The sequence below is a fragment of the Populus alba genome, chromosome 3 (assembly GCF_005239225.2).
Source record: "Populus alba chromosome 3, ASM523922v2, whole genome shotgun sequence".
In the NCBI taxonomy this organism is placed as follows: Eukaryota; Viridiplantae; Streptophyta; class Magnoliopsida; order Malpighiales; family Salicaceae; genus Populus; species Populus alba.
This window is the reverse complement of record NC_133286.1, coordinates 4,638,090-4,660,381: the sequence shown is the minus strand read 5'-3', so window position 1 is coordinate 4,660,381 and position 22,292 is coordinate 4,638,090. Positions and strand designations below refer to the sequence as shown.

General features: G+C 36.2%; 2 protein-coding genes across 6 annotated transcripts; both read right to left on the bottom strand.

The window, feature by feature from the left end:
* Nucleotides 1-114: 114 nt before the first annotated feature.
* On the bottom strand, nt 115-8,461 carry LOC118037850 (protein NUCLEAR FUSION DEFECTIVE 4). 3 transcript variants are annotated; one of them, XM_035043979.2, is made up of 4 exons: nt 7,948-8,461; nt 5,694-6,592; nt 5,053-5,380; nt 115-629 (listed from the first exon to the last, which is right to left on the bottom strand). In XM_035043979.2, exons 1-4 carry the CDS (start codon nt 8,275-8,277, stop codon nt 492-494), a joined length of 1,695 nt encoding a protein of 564 aa, XP_034899870.1. In that variant the 5' UTR covers nt 8,278-8,461; the 3' UTR covers nt 115-491. The 3 variants fall into 3 exon arrangements, with proteins under 3 accessions (XP_034899870.1, XP_034899868.1, XP_034899867.1); XM_035043977.2 differs by lacking the exon at nt 115-629 and having other exon boundaries at nt 4,557-5,162; nt 5,292-5,380; nt 7,948-8,453; XM_035043976.2 differs by lacking the exon at nt 115-629 and having other exon boundaries at nt 4,557-5,380; nt 7,948-8,451.
* Nucleotides 8,462-10,335: 1,874 nt separating this feature from the next.
* On the bottom strand, nt 10,336-22,292 carry LOC118037849 (mediator of RNA polymerase II transcription subunit 15a). Of its 3 annotated transcripts, none has more exons than XM_035043974.2 (12): nt 22,145-22,292; nt 19,973-20,111; nt 18,776-18,887; nt 18,268-18,370; nt 16,638-17,981; nt 15,448-15,518; nt 14,301-14,375; nt 12,682-14,025; nt 12,225-12,569; nt 11,529-11,729; nt 11,359-11,447; nt 10,336-10,916 (listed from the first exon to the last, which is right to left on the bottom strand). In XM_035043974.2, exons 2-12 carry the CDS (start codon nt 20,083-20,085, stop codon nt 10,709-10,711), a joined length of 4,005 nt encoding a protein of 1,334 aa, XP_034899865.1. In that variant the 5' UTR covers nt 20,086-20,111; nt 22,145-22,292; the 3' UTR covers nt 10,336-10,708. The 3 variants fall into 3 exon arrangements, with proteins under 3 accessions (XP_034899865.1, XP_034899864.1, XP_073264385.1); XM_035043973.2 differs by having other exon boundaries at nt 19,973-20,114; nt 22,145-22,288; XM_073408284.1 differs by having other exon boundaries at nt 19,973-20,051; nt 22,145-22,208.

Here is a 22,292-nt window from a genome sequence, read left to right as displayed (position 1 = left end):
CACTTCCTCGAGGAAGTGGCAACAGATCAAAGCAGCTGGCAATAAAGAGGTGCATAGAGACAAGGCAAAGTGCGTGCAGATTCGAGCAGCAAAGCAAGGAAGAGGGAGCTGATCTTTAACACAGATACTGCTCTTTCTACCTCAAGAATTTTTTTTAAGAAACATAAATAATAGGCACCTGCATAATGATGTATAGGAAAAAAAATGTTGAAACAATTCCAAGATGATTTCCCCTACACAATCCTGATTTGTGTTGACATAGCATTGCAATAACCTTCCTCAAAAGGTGATACAACTTGGATGTGCCTTCCTCTAACAGTATGACTAAACAAAGATGCCGATGACAAACAAAATATAGCACCTTAGTAATCGCAGCATCTAGCTAGATACAGACGCTGTAGGCCACTGTCTAGAGTACTACGACAACGAAGCATGCCTCTGCAAAAAAGGAACTCTCAACTTCATTAGACGATAATAGTAATCTCCACTGGTCAATGGCCGGGTGTTTGAGGCAGACGGAAAGAACCCTCTGAATAAAGTAGTTGGTAAACTGGCCGAATTCTAACTGTCAAAATTATGCTCAAGATTGTCCCGAACCCACAGACACCAGCTAGAACCAGGAATGTTACCTCGAAGCAATCATGACCGACACAAGCAGAGCTATCTTGCTTAGCAGCTTCAGCATCATATGCAAAACCAGCAAGCAAACCTGAGACGAGAAGTGCACCAGTAGGATTGCCTAGCCCCATGGAGCTGTAAATCAAACCAAAATGTTTCAAGCCAAAAAGCTTGGAAGCGGTAGGCACCATTATAGCATACAAAATTTCATAGCAGATGCCGAGAAGAGGAATTGCAGCGTAAATAATTCCATTAAGAGCCAATGTAAAAAGAATGCAGGTTATGAGCATGACCGTTGGTGGTAATGTCATCCACAAGGTTCGAGGGATCATTTTTTACCTGCAACAAGATTTTATCACACTCACTATTTCAGAAGAAAAATGAAACATTAGAATCCCTCATCTAATAGGGGGAACACGAGGCAGTCCTCCCTTCAAGACACAAAAACTAAACCAAATTAGTTGGTTGCAGTCCCCTACTGTAACCAACTAATCAGAAATTATACAAGGAAAATGACTGCTAATCAGATCCTCAACTATGCCTGCGAAAATTTAATTGTTTCCTAATAAAAAAGATGACAACTCAAAGCAAATTCTTCCTGTAATGATACTAATAGTTATATAGTTCTCAAATTATTGAGTGTTTCAAACATCATGGAACCGGACCCCATGGTATGATTCTCGAGAAACTCCAATCAAACACAAAAGCAGAACCCTAGACTTGTCTGGAAAACTATCCATGTTAATCAATCTTAAATGGGCAGCCCAGAAAAGAAAGACAACAAACAAACAAATAAATAGGGAGTGATAAAGAATACTAGAAAAGAGACAGATACTAAGCAGTCATCACCCTGCAATTTCAGCGATCAAATTTGGAAAACCCATCAAGCTCTAAATCCCAGGCAATCAAGATTCTATGTTTTGTGCAGTGTAGGAAAAAAAAAACTCCAATCAACAAATCCACTTAAATGCAACTAAGCAGCTAGAAAAAGGAAAAAGATGATCACTTACCACCCAATAGGGCAGGCCAGAAACACTCTGGGTAATAGCAAACCAGAGAACACCATAGCCCAAGAAACAAAAAACAACACCAACAGAAAGCAGAGCCCATGGAGGGAACTTGTTGCAGACAATGCCAGGGAGCAAACCTACACTCTCTCCAATATCCTTAGCCACCCCCAAGATTGTTATTTGCTGCTGGTTAAAACCCAACACTGATTTCAGTGAAGGAGAGTATAGTGGGAAGTTGTAGCCATTCCCAGCTGCTATGAAAACCCATACTGCTGCTACCAAGCCCACCCAGGGTGGTCTACTCCCTTCTTTCACAACTACATTTGGCATTTTTACTAGTTACTTTCTACTTTGCTCTCATCTGCCAATCTTAAATTGGAAGGGACTGACGTATCTGTAAGCCCCAATTCTTCTTGCATAGAGCTCAGGCACTTTCATCCATGAAAGTAGTCGGGACACTTGTTAATTATATTTATTTATTTATTTGGTATATTTCAACTTTATAGGGTGTTAGATTATTTTTTTTATAAAATAAATTGTATATAGATTTTTTCAATGTTAAATATAAAGTAAAAAATTTATGCATACATATAAATGTATTAATAAATAAATAAAAAATTATTAACAATAAATCAAGATAAAAATAAAAAAAATAAAAAAATATATAAATCAAGATATTTGACTTCATAATATGAATCTTTAACCCGATTGTCTTTAATGACTTTATTTAACAAAATAATTTTTTTATTTAACAATAAAAAAAATAGACACAAGAAATTGATTAAATTAAATTAAAGAAAATAAAATATTATGTAATATTACACATATTAGAATATTATAAAAAAATTAATATTTTTCTATTTATGTAAAACATAAAAAGAAAAAATTATAAATGAATTAAAATAATTTTTCCAAAGACTAAATGTATAGAAAATAACTAAAAAATAATTTTTATTTAAAAAGGCTAAAATAAAAAAAATATTAAATGAGAGAATAAATATTAATTTAAATCTAAATTAAAAATTTATTTTGAAACAAAAACATAGAAAAAAACCATAAATAAAAGAAAAAAAAAAGCTAGGTGTTATTGGGCTGGCCAACACACTTGACCATCTAGTAAAGGCATATACACTTGATCCTTTATTTTTTTATGCCAGATGTTATTTGCTCTAATTTTTTTGAAAAAAAATAAATGATGGCAAATGACACATCGTCTAATTTTGCTTAGATTCTAATTACCGGTGACCAAAAAGTCAAGGCCGGAGGTTTTTTATTCAAAAACCTATTTTTAACCTAAAATATTCAAAAAACATTCTAGACACCTTGATAAATCCAATCATGACCTCAAAAAACAAAAAAACAAAGTCTCAAAACCTGAAATCAACTTAAAAAAAAAAATCAAGTTTATATTTGTTTTTTAAGACACTTTCAATGTAACAAAAAAAACATCTAAGTTGAACTTCTATCATTAAATGAAATTATTTAACACAAAAATTGATCGTTTTGGTAGCTGAAATCGATGCCAACGATATTTTTCTCTCTCTACTATTAAAATTTGGTGATCTCTCTCTCATCTCTCAAATAAAAAACTAAAAAAATAACAATTTTTTTTTTTATATCAAAATTGAATTGAAAAAATATTGAGGGAATGAATAGGTATGATATGTAAAGTTTAAGAACTAAAATGAATTTTTTGTGAAAACTTTGAAATCATCATTTATTTGTGGCGTTTTTTCACTTTGATTTTTTTATTTTTTATTTTTTATTTTTATCATTAGTCTTTGATTTCATTATTCTTTAATTTGATCAAAAAAATGATGCATTCCTGAAAAAAAAATTGAGGACTAAATAAATAAATAAAAGCAATAAATCAACAGTAAAATATAAGAGTGAGTAGTAAGTATACAATAGAAAAATAAAAAAAAACCCCACACTTTCAGTGTTTTCTATATTTCTTGATGTGAAGGGACACACTACGCTAAAAAGATAGCATGAATACCATGTACTCCTAATGTCCAGTGCTCCGGGGTTCTTAGTTGTGTTTTAATCTATTTTTTAAAAAAATATGTTAAATTAATTTTTTAGATATTTTTTGATAATTTTTTATATGCTAATGTATAATAATAATAATAATAATAATAATAATATATTTTTAATTAAAAAATACTTTTACAAAAAATATTATGCCCAGCATTACTAAATCAATAAATGACAAGGGGATTAAATCGTGATGTCTTTTTTAAATTCACACCCCGTTACTTTCTAAAGTTTCATAAATACTCCTGATTTTGGTCCCCCAAGTTCTAAAGATTTCATATACACCCTGTTACTTTTAATCCCTTTATACCCCAGGCTGTTAGGCTTGTTCACCCTCCTAAAAATCTTTTCCCATTATCCGCTAGTTAGGGACCTGTTTGGGATTATAATAATTATAATAATTTAATATATTTTTTATTTAAAAATATATTAAAATAATATTTTTTAATTTTTTAAAAAATTATTTTTAATATAGTATATTAAAATAATGAAAAAATATATAAAAAAAATTAACAAAAAAAATTCAAAAACACTCTGAAACACTCTTTTACAAGGGCATTGTAGTATTATTGGGTTCTGACGTGGAAGGCATGGCGTTATGCCTTGCATAAAGAAACCATGAGAGGTGACTTTCTAGAGGTTGTGGAAGAAAGGTTGGATCACAGAGATTCAAGCAGTCGGAAGCTCCAGTTAGATGGAAGGATGATGAATGAACTCCCATCGCCCTTTTCCCTTCTTCATTGATCTTGGGGAAAGGAACCTTCTACCAGCTGGGGATGCCAGTTCTGGCAGACCGTGCTCCGCCCCTTGAACTCATGCAGTCACCGCCTGCAGTCGTGGTGGTTCTTCTCGTGGAGAGTTGCCATAAGAGATGAAGGAAAGAGCTTCGTATTCAGAAATACAAAACGATCTGGCCCTTGGATTTATTTATGCAAGACAAGTATAGTTCCGTAATTGCTATGGAAACAGCATGTCATCACTGACTATGATTATCTAACCATTCGAGTACAGTTGAGGCACATGGTTTTGGGGGATGGAAATCAACCTATAGGATTTATCATTTTTCTCATCTCTTCCCTGGTAGAATGCGAGAGGTTACTACCTTGTGATTTACAGAAAGCAGAGGAAGAATTATATAACCAATCGAAGCCATTATTTAGCACACTACAAGACTCCGATCGAGCAGTCCGTCGCAGAAAAAGGGGTGTCCCGCCATGTTTTTGAGGTTGCAACTAATAGTTGCCACTCATCAATGGCCTAAATTCTGAGGCAGATTGTAAGAACCCCCTGAATAAAGCATTTGGTAAACTGGCCATATTCTAACTGTTAAGATTATGCTTATGACGGTTCCCAGTCCACAGAAGCCAGCTAGAGCCAGGAATGTTACCTTGAAGCAATCAGGACCTAAACAAGTAGAGCTTCCTTGCCTGGCAGTTTCTGTGTCGTATACATAACCGGCAAGAACACCTGAGAAAAGTAGCGCACCAACAGGATTGCCTAGCAGCAGAAAGTTGTATATCAAACCAAAATGTCTCAAGCCAAAAAGTTCAGAGGCAGTTGGCACCATTACAGCATACAGAATCCCATAAGAGATGCCAAGAAGAGCAGTAGCAGTGTAAAGAATACCATCGAGTGCTAATGCAAAAGGAATGAACGTTACGGCCATAATTATATGTGCACATGTCATCAACAAGGTTCGAGGAATTGTTCTTGACCTGCAATAACGTGTGATTTCGTCATATAAACAAGAAAATCCTGAAATTCAGAACTAGGAGATTATAGGCCATAAACCAGTAAATATGAAGAGAAAATTGAGAAGGCAGGGGAGGAACAGAATAGATTGAAATTGCACGTCAATGAAACAACCAAGAATTGTCCAGAAAAAGCTTGTCCTATCAAATGATAAAAGAAAACTGGCATTGCTTCACTAGGAATAAGCGCCTAAAAACATCAATCATTGTGCTTCTTTAAAAAAAAAAAATTTCAAATCTCAACTTAATATCTGACAATAAGTGAACGAGTAATAACCTGACAAAATGTTCTGAAATAGCACCCGAGCCAATGCGGCCAACAAAATTGCAAAAGCTGAAGAGAGCAAGCAATATTGTTGTATCCTCAAGACCAAAAGCAACCCCAATTTGAGCCAAATTATTGAGAATAGTAACTCCAGAACCAACCCCAAGAAAGTATACCACCCAAAGAAGCCAAAAATCTGCCTTGATAAGAGCCTCACGAATTTTGAAATCCTCACCTCTCTTGGGCCTCCTTTTCTTCTTCACTGCTCCCTCTCCCATAGCAAGAAGTATTTCCACATCTGAAGCATCGTCATTCTCATAAAAACTTCCTAGAGATGTTACAGATGAAGATGGTGTCAATAAAGGATCTGTTGGAGTTGTTTCACCTTCCCCCAACACCAAATGATCTGAAGAATCAGATGGCAGGTTTTTCTTGGGCCTTGAAGGAAAAATGGTCATTTTGACAGGAATTGCAAGAGGAGATATCAAAAAGATAACCACGATTGCCGCTAAAATGTAGGAAACAGCATCACTAAGAGAAACCACAGTCTCTATTATAGCGGTTGCGAGGAGATAAATGGCAAGTAGAATAACTGCAGCTTGGGTGAAGAGAAAATGGACATGCTCTGAAGAGTCTTCTCCAGAAGCTGGAGTACATGGCCGGATAAAGTACATCATAGCTAAACACAAAATGGGAATGACAAGTGTAAGAAAGAGCAGGAGATTTGAAGCAGAGCCTTTAAGCACCAGGCTATATACCACTGTGTATACTGCAGCTGAGATCCCAGCGTAACCTTTGAGAATGCCAGAAACAGTGCCCCTGCTGAGAGGGAAGTTTCTCATGTTGGTCACAACCACAGCTGTGCCAAACCATGCATTGCTATTTGTGGCAATAACAAGTGCCAGCCATAACTGCAATAGCAACAAAAAGGAAAGCATACTTTAATGTTTTTGTGACAGGTCACACTTGTGCTTCAGCTGGAAATTGGATAGCTCCAACCAAACTTCTCAAAATCTCAGCAACATGACAACCAGCACCGACACAAATAAGTTATCTAGAAAGTAATGATTAGTTTAACATTGTATTAGAATCTCTATGTGTAAAGATTTTGGGTTCTAGATATCTTTATTTACCAAACATTGTTTTCACCTTCCATCAGGCCTACCAAACCCTCTGTATATTATTTGGATTCTGGCCATTCAAAGATGCTTCAAAACGTACACCCAGCCTTTCCAACAGGAAAATATAATGGCAAGCACCCAAACAATAAGTTTTTTCCATCCAAACATGTAACCACAGCCAAACTCTGCATATTGATGTTCTTTCTATTAGTTAGCGCCACCTCGATAGACTGGATCAAACTAATTTAGCCAGAATTTTCCAGCCATGAAAGATAAAACCATGAGGTACAAATTGTTGCTTCAATACTCTGAATGAGGAAAAACTCAGTGCTTGAAATACTGGAAATATTAAACGAGTTGTTTTAAGAAAAAAAAGGCAGCACGGGAACACTTTAAATCATGGAGCACTCCCAGATTGAGTTTCAACAGAAGAGAGTGCAGTATTACAGCATTTAAGGGAGCTTTAGTATGAGCAAATGAAATGACTCCTTAATCGGAACAATAATCATGGAGCACTCCCAGATTGAGTTTCAACAGAAGAGAGTGCAGTATTCCAGCATTTAAGGGAGCTTTAGTGTGAGCAAGTGAAATGACTCCTTAATCGGAGCAATTGCATTTCTAGAGTTCAAACTTCAAACTTCCCCCAAATCAACTAAGCGATAACTTTTATAGAGAAGTAAGACTTGCCCTCAACCATTTATATAGGCAAAAAAGAGAAAAGGGAGGGGGGTGTCCAATTAAAAAATTTGCATTGACACAGGCCTTGCAAGCATCAAGATAATTTAGATATAAATCCACAATGGAAATCTATCTTATAACTAAATAAAATTTATCTATCATTCCTTCCTGAGGAGGAAAAAAGAGAGTAGAATCACTAATTCCAAGTCATTAATTCTATATAATAAGGGTTCACCAAAGCCTGATGATCAACCAAACTCATGAAGCAAAAGGTAATCAAGCCTCTGATTTGATCAACCAAGATTGGAAACACATCAAACCCCATGATAAAGCAATGATACAAAAGCAAATACAATTCCATAGAGAGTTGAATTCTTTCAAAATCTACCTCGCCAAGAACTACCTACTAGCAAGCAAGGCAATCATCAAGGTATGTAATAAAAAGAAAAAAGTTGACGATGTCTGACCAGCCAGTAAGGTAAGGGTTTGACAGTCTGGCTAACAACAAGCCAAAGAACACCGTAGCCCAAGAAACAAGCAAGAACACCAACAGAGAGGACAGCCCAGGGAGGGAACTTGTTGCAGGCCATGCCAGGGAGCAATCCCACATTCTCTCCAATATCATTGGCCACACCCAACATTGTTAGCTGCTGCTGATTGAGTCCCATTACTGATTTGAGAGCAGGAGAGTAGAGTGGGAAGTTGTATGCATTCCCAGCCGCTATCTCAACCCATAATGCTGCTGCTAATCCCACCCATGGAGGTCTGCTTCCTCCTTTCACCACCAAGTTTGCCATTCTCTCTCTCTCTCTCTCTCTACTACACTGCAAGTATTTCCACGCTATCTACTAGTCCATAAGTATTAGGCAACTACAATCCAAGGAGTATGCCGGTGGTTCTGGCGTTATTTCTCACTTCTTTGTATTTTTTTTCGAGTTTAAACTATAATGCTTGGATTTAATTTTGATTGACGTATAAACTATTCTTACCTCCCTAAACTATTTTTATAAACAAAGAAAAAGACAATATTCTTGACAAGCTAGTATCTAAAAAAAATATTTATATTTCTTCAATATACCATATTATATAATATCGGGAAAAAAAAATCAGTCTAAATTAATATGTAAATTGTTTTGAAAATACCTTTTAATGTAAAAAAGAAGAAGAAAGTATTAGATAGCTGCTTTTTATTTGGAAATTTGGGTTTGGATTATTGTGGACTATGTTGTGTTTGTGTGTGTGTGATGTGGAGAGTGACGGTGGCGGCTGCTGTTCCCGCAGCTGCAGGCTGTGGAGATAGAGACCCATGGCAGCTTGGTCCCCTTCTCAAAAAGTCTCTGTTGAAAATGTCATCTCACACGCATCAATTAACTTTAATTATGGCTGTTAAACTAGACTGATGGCACGTGTCGTGATATTTTTCCTCTAAAATATTTAAACGTTTCAAGGATTTATTTTATTGTTTTTTGATAATTTGAATTATAATCCCAATCAATTAAATAAAATAGATTTTATTTGAACAAAAAAAAAAATTAATAACAAACAAAATATATATATATATATAAGATATTGTTATAACATGAAAAAGAAAATGTTTATTCAAAAGCAAAGTGACACATTTGCTATATTATATTTAATAAATTTATTTATTAAATTAATTTATAATAGAAATCGACATAAAATTTATTAAATAAAATAAAAAAAATATTATATACAACTATATATATATTAAAAATATAATAAAAAAATGTAATCTATATAAAAATATAAAAAAAGGGATCAAACAATAATTTGCTCAAATAATTTTTGAAAAAATATACAAAAGATTTAACAAATATATTCCATTCCTTTTTTTCCTACGGATACATTTTTCTATAAATCCTAGCCAAAAAAAATAAGGAAAAAAAGATTGTTATAAACTTATACATTAAATCAAGTGTAACACGTAGTCAAATTCAATTTCGATTTGGCTTACATATAAACATCTTATATTACAAAAGCGCTGATTCTGAAGCTTTCTTTATTTAACAAATCTCAAAAAGATCATTAGGTGGTCTCAATCTGACCGCCCATTTTTTTTTCTTTTTTTTTTTAATCAATTTTATCTCTAAGCTTTCAAAAGACTTCCAGGGCTTTTCATTCAAATTGTAAAAACGACATCATTTTACAAATTGAACCTACTAAGCTTTTTGACACAAATTATAAGCAGTTCGATTATCGATGAAGAAATGATCATCGAGTCAATGGTTTAACCCATCTAGAGAATGTGATCCAGACACGAAAAATCGACAATTGAGGTCCACTCGAAGCATGACATGGTTTGTGGCAGACGAAATAGGGTATATTTAAAATTATAATAGTGAAAGTGATTTAAAATGTTTTTTTATTTAGAAATATATCAAATTAATTTTTTTTATTTTTTTAAAAATAATTTTTCACATCAACACATTAAAACAATCTAAAAACATAAAAAAATATTTATTTTAAATAAAAAAAATTCAAAATTTAAAATTACATGATTTATACCGCATTACCAAACACACTTGTAAGGAAAAGTTACTAGGTAATTTTAGAAATTGTTCGACAATACTTTGATGAAAAAAATTCATAATAATTTTTATTTTATTTAGAAATATATTAAAATAATATTTTTTTATTTTAAAAACATTATTTTTATTATCATGATATAAAATGACAAAAATATAAATTAATTTGAAGAAAAAAAGAAATTGAATTTTTTCAAACCTTTAATACGCAAAGACTTGAAATAGCCTCGTTGGAGGAGCACTCGAGTATAAGAATTAATTGCATCATGTGTTGGATTTGAAGGGGCCTTGTTGAGGGAATCCTTGATGTTCTTGAAAACAAAACCCCATGTAGATTGTTTATTATCGTATCCATATTATAACTTTCGAGTATTTGTTATACTTAACAGAAGACGAGGAATTCATTTTATTTCACAGATGCCGGTAGCCAAGAATGCATCCGATAACACAAACATAAGATTACATTTTTGTATTTCACCAAACAACAAATATGATTATTCTATGGTACAAGAACCCTGAATTCTTCAGAAAGTGAACTTCAGACGATTTGTGCTTCTGAGAAATCCCTGCCAGTCAATCCAAAAAAGCCCGTCTGGTCATCACAGGTGAGGCGGCCATGACATCTTCCATCTCTGCTCTGACTAAACAATCGTGCCCAGAGCTTCCTCTGCTTTAAGGATGATCAAGCTGCACTCAGGCAGTTTTCCCAAGAACCATATTTTGAGCTGAAGGTGCCACCGCCACTCTGCTGGGCATGCTCTGAAATAACCGCACGGGCGCAGACATCCCAAGTCCTTGCTATCTCTCCAAGTGACATGGGTTGTGAAAGGCTTCGGAGAGAGATGCTAAACCTGGATTTAGCTTTTATTGACAGATCCTCGTACTCTTTACTGTTAGAAAGAGTTGCAGAAGAACCAGATTATTGCGGAAAGAAGAGGAAGATTTAGATATCAGAACGTAAAAAGCTGCTAAGTGAAGGAAAAACTCTTGACAACATTAAGTTGATTATCTCCGATTATGGATCAGCATAATCATTGGAGCGATCAATAAAAGAAACTTTGCATCTAAACTTGGAGCAAAGCAAACCAGATATCATTTAGGGTTCATTTCTAGTGAGCAGATCGCAACAGTTTACAGGTTTGCTCATTATTCCAGCTATAGGCTTGATCCAAAAGAAGAATTGTCACCCTACTAGCATGACAATGAAAATGATCTCAAATGATCAGACTCGAGGAAACCCAGGAAAAAAAAATTCCCATATGGAAACATCAAATTCTATCTAGACTTTCAAGAGCATGGAAAATGTATAAACTGTATAGCCACATTTTTTACCTGACTTCAACTGGAAACCTGTCTAACAGTATAGGTGAGCAACTTGGATAATTTGTAGGCACAAGCAATCTGAGGGGCTGAATTGGTGACTGCACATGAATAAAGCTAAATAAATACAGAGAAATGGGTAGTAGTTTATTAAAATCATAATAGCAGGTTTGAAAGCACACCATTTGCGCTGAAGCATACTGTGATTTCAAATTTTGACTAAGAGCCACAGCGCTAAATGAGCATTTGACAATGGTTCCTTCACCCCCTTCAGCAGTAGCAGCTACTGCAGTTGAATCAACATCTTCATCACTAATATCAACTACCGTGTCTATAAGTCGCTGATTGATTTCCCTTATCTCTTCCAAAAGGGCATGATTGGCCTGCAAAAAAAGCTACATTATTCATCCAGCGAGAATAAGATGAAATGAGCCTTCCTATCAAGAGTCAGGTGTAAATCACACAGCACTTAGAATGCATTCTAAATCCTTTTAAAGTGTAATTTCCTGAATATCCTATTACATGATAAAATGCCTTCCTCTATTCACTCACAACAGAGATTTTTAGTGAAAATACATCATCTAATTGTTGTGCACCGCAGATTTGTTTTCCCCTTTTATGTTACTCTTTTTTAACATGCAAATATAATCGTGGGAGAGGAAATTGCAAAAGGAAAACTTTAGAAATAATGGCATTCTATGGAACTGCATAGCAATATATTTCAACATAATAAGATAATGTTGTAGCCTGAAATAAGAGCAGAAACATTCAAATTTCAAACATCATTAATTAGAAACAATAAGAAAACAAATAGCAGAAGTTCAAACAGGATAGAGGTAAGAGCACACATAACAGACATTGTTATTGATGGTTAATACCTCAATTCTAGGCCTCTTGACACTTGATGTTGCAGTTGACTCCAAATCAGAAGTTTCTGGACCAGTAAACTGCTTAAAGCTGTCACTTACACTGCCAGCTGATGATACAACATTCAAGGGCATGGCACTTGTATGGCGCCTCATTTTCCTTGATCCGGTCATCCCATCTTGGGTGATGTAATTTCTTGCCTGAAGGCGACATTTTGTCATTGCTACCAAATCCTCACCAGCTGCAGCTCTAGATCCATTACCAGGTGCCGAACCAGCAATTCTGTCAATCATACTGACAACGGAGCCAATGTCACCAACAGATGCACTAAGTGCTTTGGGAGACAGAGATTTCACCTGGGAAAAAAAATTACAGCATCACCATCTCATTCACAAAGAACTTTTCTTTTTCAGAAACCTCCAAAATAAGGGTGGGGTGGAGTAAAACCAAAAAGAGAGCATCACTAACCGCTTTAATCAAGCGCTCAAGTGGTTGCTCTGTAACATTTGACTTGCCAGAAACAGTTGTCAAAGCACTGCCATGAGCACCATCAGGACTGGTAAACTCTGCAAGCAAAGGTGATGCAGATATCCCAGGAGTGCCAATTGCAAGGGATGGAGCCGGTGCTTGGGCAACAGATGGTTGGTGTACAATATTTCCAGTACTTAAGAGTGAGGAAATACCAGAAACTGGTTTCTCAGAATCTCCTGGCATAGGAGATGGAGCTAAAGGAGTTGAAGGAGATGGGACAACAAAAGGCGAGTTTGCAGATTGCAGAGGTGTTCCAGTTTTGGTCACAGAAGACGGTAGATTTTGCTGGTCAATCTGAGGAGATGAATGTTGTAATTGAGGGGAAGCATGCTGAGGTAGTTGAGGTGAAGAAATAGGATATGAAGGTGCTAGTTTCATGTGTTGACGTGGGAAAGCTGTGCGTTGACCTGTTGGGAGATGTTGTTGGTAGACTGCTGGCTTATTTCCAATCCCCTGTCTCATCTCATTTACATCATTCATCTGTTGCGGCTGTGGAATTTGGTGTGTCTGCATCTGTGCAGGCAACTGCTGCTTGGCTTGCTGGTGTAATTGCTGCTGCTGTAGCATCTGTTGATTCTGGCGTTGCTGCAATCGTTTAAGCTGTTGTGTTTGTAGCATCTGTTGTTCATGCTGCTGCTGCTGTTTTAGATGCTGGTGTTGAATCATATTGGAATTCGACTGAAGGGGAATATTTGGCTGCAGCATACTCACCCCACTTTGTGTTGACATTGTGTTAACATTGGTTGGTTGGGAAATGCTCACGAGATTCTGTTGTACAGATCCTACAGGTGTCTGCTGCAATGAGCTCAGTGCATTTCCTTGTCCAGAATCTAAATTGGAGCCTGGTTGTATTGGATTCATCATGTTTGATTGTGACGTCGAATCCCCAGATAAAGTTGAAAGAGAATTATGCAGCAAGCTTGACATATTGTTCTGCTGCATCTTTGGTACAGAACCTTGCATATTCATTGATTGCAACTGGGGATTCAGTTGATTTTCATGGGACTGTAATTGAGGAACTTGAGATTGGGGTTGCTGCATAGGTTGAATATGAGGTTGGGGAAGTTGTCCTTGCTGTAGATTAGGAATAGGCTTCCTGTATCTGTTTGGGTTTAGAAAACCTAAAATCTGCTTCTCATAGGAACCCACTTTCTCCTTGAAAGTAGGTGTGATGTTGTTTTTAGAGACCTGTAAGAATGCTATCAAGCGCTCCAACATGACCTTGAATACCTTCAGCTTTTCAAGCTGTTCTGACTTCGGTTGTTGTGGAAGAGGGTCATGCTGGAAAGCAAAGTTAACATACACGAGAATTAAAAATTGCATTGACCCTTTGTAGCAAAACTAGTAAAACATAAGTGAAAAAAATGTTTCTATTCCAATTCTTCTGTGTCAATGCATGGTTGTGGGGTGGTTGGGGGTGGGGGGGTAATTAGTGCGGATGATACAGTGACAAGCAATGCTGATGGGGAAAACATATTAATACAAAAGCTCAACTGTGGGGGTTTATGAATCATGTGTGAGCAAATAAATCAGAAAAAATTACAAAGACAATTTACCTGCTGTAACTTGGTAGCAATTCTCTGGTACATTTCATTTATTTCAGGCAAATACGTTTCCTTCATAACTTTGATCTAGGAAGTACATATAACCAGCAAAACATTATCAATCATATGCTTGATTTCTTCAGGTGCCAGAGTCAGAAAGCAACATAAGCAAACTTGAGAGAATTGATAAATAAATAAATAAATAAAATGGCAGAGGACAGCATATATTGTTTGAGATAAAAATAGCAGAGTGGAATCAATGCTGAAAACTCAATAGAGAATATAGTTATTGATTGCATGCAAAGATGCAAAGGATTGTGTAGTTTTCCCCTTCAGACAAGATTCAGGGGTTGGTCAAGTTCAGTTACTTTGTCTCATGGCAAACTACTCACCATTGTTTTCTATTGTTCTCACTCAAGTCAATGGATGTCATGACTTTGGTAAACACTTCTTAGCTTTGTAACTTTAGATTTATAACCCTTATATCCTAATTATCAACAACCACTCCTATTCCCATTTTAGTACCCTCCCAGGCAAAAAAAAAATTGACCTCATCAAATATGCAGTTATGAATTGCAACTACAGCCATTAAACGATTCAGAATTTCAACCTCGTTTTCTATAAAATTCAACAATACTGGACCGTCATGATTCAATGGATTAGGTCCACTTATTTTCCTTTCTTCCATTGTCACATGTTTCAGAACAAATTTGATTGTAATCCTGAAAATAACTGTTCACTTAACCAAATGTAACGATGACTATTCAGAAATAGTTCACTCTTGTTTTCAAGTTTGTCTATTATAGTAAGAAGTATTGTCAATTGGACTTACTGGAAATAATAAAATAATAATTCACCACACAATAAATGTATGGAAATACAGGGAAAAAATTGAAAGGGAGAGATTTGCAATAGAAAAAATTGTTGTGTCAGTACCAAGAAAATAACCCTCTTGACCTAGAAATCTGAATATTTACCTTTAATCATCTTATCAGTAATTTATCGTTTCTTAGTTGCTGCAATCATGGAACTTACAATGCTTCCTAACTAATCACAACCATAGCTGAATAAAACTCCCTTGTACCAAATTCCAAGAGACCTTTTCCATTGAAATCTTGCAAGACAATGACATACATGAACAGTAAACTACAGAAATTACCTTTTGGTAGATCTCCTCTTGCCAATCAGCACCATTTGCATGTCCAGTCTCTGCTGTAGAATCTAGGGATGCTACAAAAATTTTGATACAGCCAACAAAAGATTAGAATTCATGTATTTTTTGAATGATTTCTGCACACAAGGGTATTTCTGTAATTTTCACACTTGCTGAAAATTATGGAATATTGTAGGTCTTGGTTTTATTTCTATTTAGTATTTTATTGTTCCTAAGAATAAGGAGCTTTAATAGGTTTTCCCTATCCTAGATAGGACCATTAGTATTTTCTTACATAGGAATACAAGTCCTTTTTGGACTTGGAGTACTAGGAACTCCATCTCAACGTTATGTAATCATTCAAACAGACAGAAAGACCCCCCTCCAACAAGTGATCATTATATATTAAAAAAAAAGGCTCAAACAATTTATCATGGAAGAAAAGCACAAAAGTGACGCTTTACCTCCTAACCAGGAAAATCTTTAAAATAAACCATCTCAATCATAAAATATAGATAGCCATGCATCACAGTCCTTGTTCCTTAACAAGTTAAGAGATGAAACACTTCACATGCCTTACAGAATTAGCATCGAGGAGGAGATCATGAGATTTTCCAGCAAGGTGATGATTTATCAGCACACCAAACCTTAAGTGCCTCAGAGTTAGTCCACTTGCTAATTTCTTTCTTCCCATAAAAATCATTTGGCTGATGATTAGTTACCCTAGTGTCAAATGCATTGTCCAGTTATACATATATTTTTAAAATTCATGTCCGTTAAATACAAAATGAGAGGTGAACAATTGGTGCGATGAGCTGGAGGGCATGATGTGGTAACAAACGAGTGTGATTGCAATGGTTTCAATAGCAGTGGCATCAGTAGCACATAAAGCCACCAAAAGAGCATTGCTGACTTGAACCATTATGAGAGGTGAATAGTTGGTGCAATGCACTGGATGACATTATGTTGTAACAAATGTACGTGTGATTGCAATGGCTCCAATAGCAGTGGCATTTCTGATGCCATAAGTGGCAGCCGTAGCTCATAAAGCTACCAAAAAGAGCATTACTGACTTGAACCATTATTGTATTTTCAAGAAATTTAAATAAATATGTTATAATCTAACATGAAAGCACAAAGCTGCAAAATTAAAGTTGGAGCAAGGCTAGAAAGATGCAAGGATGAGAAAAACTTACTTGAGGACGTTTCTGGAAGGGCTCTTTGAGGTTGATATAACTGCTTTTGCTGATCAATCACATTCGGCTGTTGAAGCAAGGAGCCTGATGCTTGAAGCCTTTGCTGCAGATCACGTTGTAATGGATTTGATTGCTGTTGCAGCTGTCCAGGCTGTGATTGAATCTGTGCCATCAATTGCTGCTGTGGCAGCTGTGAGTGTGACTGCTGCCCTTGATTCGGCAACAAAGCACTTCCACTTTGTTGTGCTTGCTGCTGCAGTGTAACCTTGGGCTGTTGTAGCATGTGTAGAGAGTGCTGATTAGATTGCATGCTTGAGTTACCAGGCTGAGCTCCAAGCAACTGCTGTTGCTGTAAACCAGTGACATTACTTTGAGGGCCCAACTGTTGCTGATGCATGCTTGAGAGGTTATTTTGTTGAGCCATTAACTGCTGCTGCTGCTGCAGATTTTGAAGGTTATTCTGCTGCCCTAGCAATCTCTGCTGCTGCTGCTGCTGCTGCTGCAAGTCCCCAACAATGTTTTGTTGTCCAATTAACTGATTTTGCGACATGTTAGTGGTATTTGATTGTTGCCCCATTAGCTGCTGTTGTGAAGGCAATAGTGGCTGCTGCATCATTGGTGTTTGCTGCTGATGAATACCAGCAGACTGTTGAGGTTGTTGCTGCTGCTGCCTAAGGACTGATTGTGGATGTTGCTGGTGCATTGGTTGTGTTGACTGTTGAACAGAAGATGGTTGGTTCTGTTGAAGGCCAGAGACATTTTGCATCATTGAAGGCTGCATAACAGTTGATGTTTGCAAACCAGATTGCTGAGAAGATTGCAACTGATTTGGCTGTAACAAGTTTTGCTGCTGCTGCTGCTGCTGCTGTTGCTGCTGGTGGATGTGAGATTGCACAAGTGAGTGTGGATGATTTCCCTGTTGAAGCTTCTGCTTTAAAAGCTGTTGTTGTAACTGCTGCTGATAAAGATACTGCTGAGGATTTTGGGACTGCTGCTGTTGCTGTGGAGGAACAACCTGTTGCCTGCCTGGCATTTGTCTCTGAGAATTGACAAACATATTGGAGGGAATCCCTTGTCCCATTGAATTCCCCACTGGGTTCTGTGAAACACCAGAGATACTCTGCATGTTAGCATTCTGTCCAACAGTGTTTGAGATAGTCTGGGTTAAACTGGAGACAGAAGGCATTGCTGATTGTAAACCAGCAGAACTTTGAACTCCATTAGATGACATACTATTCTGCATGTTCTGTGATAACTGCTGACGTGCTTGAGACTGATTAGTGGGCAATGAGATAGGGAGCGACTGCCCTTGGTTGTGAACTTGAGGCGGCATACTATGAGATGCTGTTCAAGATAAAAGGCAAAAAGGAAAAAAAGAAGGCATTGAGCAACAAAAACAAATGAAACAATGACAGTTCACACGTAAAGTTATGAGGGAAATGATTAAGATGGTTTTACCTAAAAACATAAAAGTGTCATTTGACAATTTTGGGGTTGGGGGGGGGGGAGCAGAAAACAAAAATAATATAGCAATATGCAGCAATAAAATGTAAAAGAGTTTGATAACAATGCAAAATATAAAACAAAAGGTAAGGATGTTTAGAAATTCAATGCTTGGCTGCATTATTACCTCCTGGATCCAGGGGTTTGTTACCATTGCCAGTGGGTATGGTATTTTGAGACTTGGTCTCCATTGTAAGCATCTTCAGAGATATTTTACGCAGATAATCAGACTGAAATCAGATATCAATAACAAAACATTAGATCTCTGCGCAATCCATGTTACAAGAGAAGGGGGAAAAGGGATTTATGCTCTTTCTAATATGCTAGGCTCTTTGTACTTGCATCTTCTGTGAGGATATACTTCTGTGTCCTCTCTTTTTATTCAATTATTTATGTATTGATTCATTATTTGCATTTTGCACACTTCCTTGTACTTGAAAAGGACGTTGGTCACTCTAAATAAAACACTTGTCAAGAGAATTAACAAAAAGATGAGAACTTCTACAGAATGACCAGTGAGAAAGTGTGGACACACTACACACACATGTGTGCATGCATAAATCCACAAACTTATGCATGTGTATATTCATGTCTAGAGAATATTGAAATTATTGAACCTAGCATTAGCCGAATACCTGATTGGTGGCGGCAGTATAAATCTTTTCCTCAAACCGTACGGCAATTTTCTTGAGTTCTTGTAATCCCTCTTGACCAGAAAACGGAAGATGCCTCTTTAATGTCTCCATTCTACACATGTAAAACATTACATTTAATTTTTAATGACAAGGCAGGTACAGAGAAGTTAGCAGCAGTGAGAAAGAACCGTGAACTCATGCACCACACCAATATCAGAAATGTATACAACGGAATCATTAGCAAAAGGTAAAAACAAATAATGATATAGCCGAGTGTCGTTCAAGTAATATATGGCATCAACATACAGACATCTATTTTTACTTCCTTTCCCCGTATTATTCCAGAGGTACAGGGTATAGGAGTTCACTTGGCCACCCTTCTGTCTAAAATTCTAGTTACGAGCTTCATGGTTAATTTTCTTGAACTGGAAGAACCTTCCATTTATGGCTATGGCTATGCTCCAAGATATAAAAATGAATTAGTTGCAAACCAGGGGAACTTTTTGAAAACATTACAATAGAATTTACTCTGAATAAGAAAACCTTTATACATACACTGTAATTGACAAAGACAAGAAGATAAATCCTTTTAATTTATGAAAATGCAATGAGTTAACCTTATCTCACTTAGCAATATATACTCTACAGTGCTCATTGGCTACTGCAAGTGCCAACAGTAGCTGTCTATATGAATTTGGATGTAGAGATATCACCAAAACATTCAACTTTAAATTGAGAGACTAGGAAACCATGCACTATTGTAGCTAAATGATTTTTGTCAGCTGCTTTTGTACTTTAAGATCACTATCATTTCAACCCTGTAGAAGTTAAAGCAAATAGAAGGCTCAAATCCAACACTATTCATTTAAGTTCAGTTGCAACTCAAGGTTGAAATTGAAACACCAATGCTCATAGCAATAGATTAACCTTGAAATTTAAAGCGGACAAGCTTCATGCAGCCATCCTAGAGGTCATCAACAAAAGAATATGTTACACAAGAAGTTCCAACAAAAATTACTTCCCAGCACTTTTTATTCCCTCAAGTTCACTTGTGAGAAACACGTGAAAAATGAAAAAGACAAAAACAGAGGTGTATGATACTTGAGGTTGCCTCATGGCAGTCCTGCTGATTTTAATTAACCTTTTGCAGATTTACTATTTTGCAGCACTTGCACATATTAGGAAACAGATACTTACATTTTGTTGACTATTCTTTGCCGTGAGTCAGGCTGCAATTGAGTTCTCCAATCACCTGTGTCCATCACAGGTTCTCCACCTGGGGCAGTGGGCCTCCAATTATTGGCATCCATGGGGTTTTGGCCAACCAAAAAAATCACTTCTATCACCAAAAAAAAAATTTAATTAATTGCACGTTAGACTAGACCCTAAAAAGAAAATCAGGAACAGAAGAGTAAGAGCACATCAAAGTCATGAAAGTTGGAATATCAGTTTATTCAGACTTGAATAGATTTAAAAAGAACTTCCATCTAATAGCATGTACTTTATTAAAGAATTCTGCCAAATATGGATGCATAAAATCTGAACAGCTATAACAAATATACACGACCATTCAAGGCAAGGTGCTAGGATCTTGGTTATTCAGCTATACAGGTATTATAAGCAAGATTTGGGCCTGAATCTTCATGGTGCTTCTAAAACCAAGGAAGCAAAAAACTAGCCAGCTAGTTCATAACTTGCCGCACCAACAGATGGCGAGTGTTGGTAAACCAAGCCATACAGAAACTCATGGTGCTTCAATTTTAACTTGATGTTTTCTAGCAACACTCGTGATGGATCATTGATGCAATGTTTACAATGACAAACTTGCATTTGTATTCATTGTGTTTTAGGTTCACAGATTCTGATCAAATAGATATTTAATGTTCCAAAAACATTGTATACGCATTTAAATGCTTTACTTCAATAGATAGATTAAGTTATCTTTCTAGATATCAGTATATCACATCTTACCAATTTAGATTCAGCACAGGACCTTTTTCAAGTGCTTACCAATTTTTACTCGCAACCAAATACATACCGTCAAACCCCAACCCCCCCCCCCACCCTGGTTCTTGTTATTTATGTATGAATTAACTTTTCTGAAAGAATACATGTTGTATGGAGGAAATAGTGTAAATAGAAAGAGGAGAATACCACATCCCCAAGAGAATAAAGAAAGAAGAAGAAAACAAAACAAAGTAATAAAACAAGGCTTTTCAATCCCCGATTAATATCAGCAGTCTAAATACCCCAGCAAATAGAACATGAAGAGATTGTCTAGGATGTTTTAAGCTAGGAAAATGAAGAAGAAAACAACAAGCATTAACCATGAAAATTTCATGTTATCATCAACTCTAAAGAGCAGACAGATAAGAATCAACTTAACAACTCTTGTTGAAATAAGATTAAATTTGCAGGCACACCTTTCTCGGAATAGACAACACAATAACCCTGACCATGCTCGACCTTGAGGTAAGTTATAAAATGTTCTTCCTAACTAGATGCACAGGTGCCCCTTTGGGGTGAAGTGAACGAGGTCATTTGTTTTACACTTTCACATGCTCTTAACTTTCAACTCAATCAATCACAATACAGTCCTTGGTTAGGACTAACTGTCCTACTCAAGCTTTCACCTCATACTCAAGACCAGCTGAGCAGTCCTAAAAAGAAAGATATATCATGTAGGGTTATCAAGGCAGACCTATTATTTTTATTTTTCGCGTTAACATGACCAGATTATAAAATTTAAAGTTCTTTTCTTTCTTTCTTTTTTCCATGTGTGAGCGAGCATAAAACCCAAGGATATCGTATTGTTGTTAAGAACACAATAATTTTGAAGAATTCAGTAAATTCCAAACAAGAAGAATCCACCAAACAGCTCATTTTTCGGCCATTCCAGCAGTAATATCTCTTCCACTCCAGCTGCTGCATAAACTAATTAACAAAATATCGATCGAGCCTAAAAGATTTGAATTGATTTCTATTCTCCTCTAAAAAATAAAATAAAATAAAATAAATTTGGGTTAAAGAATTCAGGGCTTGATTATTACAACAATAACTGTGAGAAAAATCGGATAATATCATGTATATTAAGGGGAAAAATTGAAAAAGAAAATATTAGAATCGGCTGATTGTGCGTTTCTTTGAATTGCGTTCACGAGCAGCGATTTCATCGGATCCGATTATATATTTTTTTAATTTACTTATTAAAATCGAATTGCGTTCACTAGCAGAGATTTCATCGGGTCGATTATTTTTTTTTAATTTACTTATTAAAACAGAATTTCAGTCTCTGAATAATAATTACAATAAAATAAATGAAAACACCCATAAATTTTAAAAACAAAAGCATGATAGAAATAGAAGCACCTGGCAGAAATCTGAAGCCTTCTTGGCGGCGGCGGTTTCCCAGAGGCGGAGGAGGGAGGGAGGGAGGGAGGGAGAGCTCGGAGGGGAGAGATGAGGAATGCTGGACCCAAGTGAAATGGATGACTTTATTCTTTTCCAGATTCCTTCT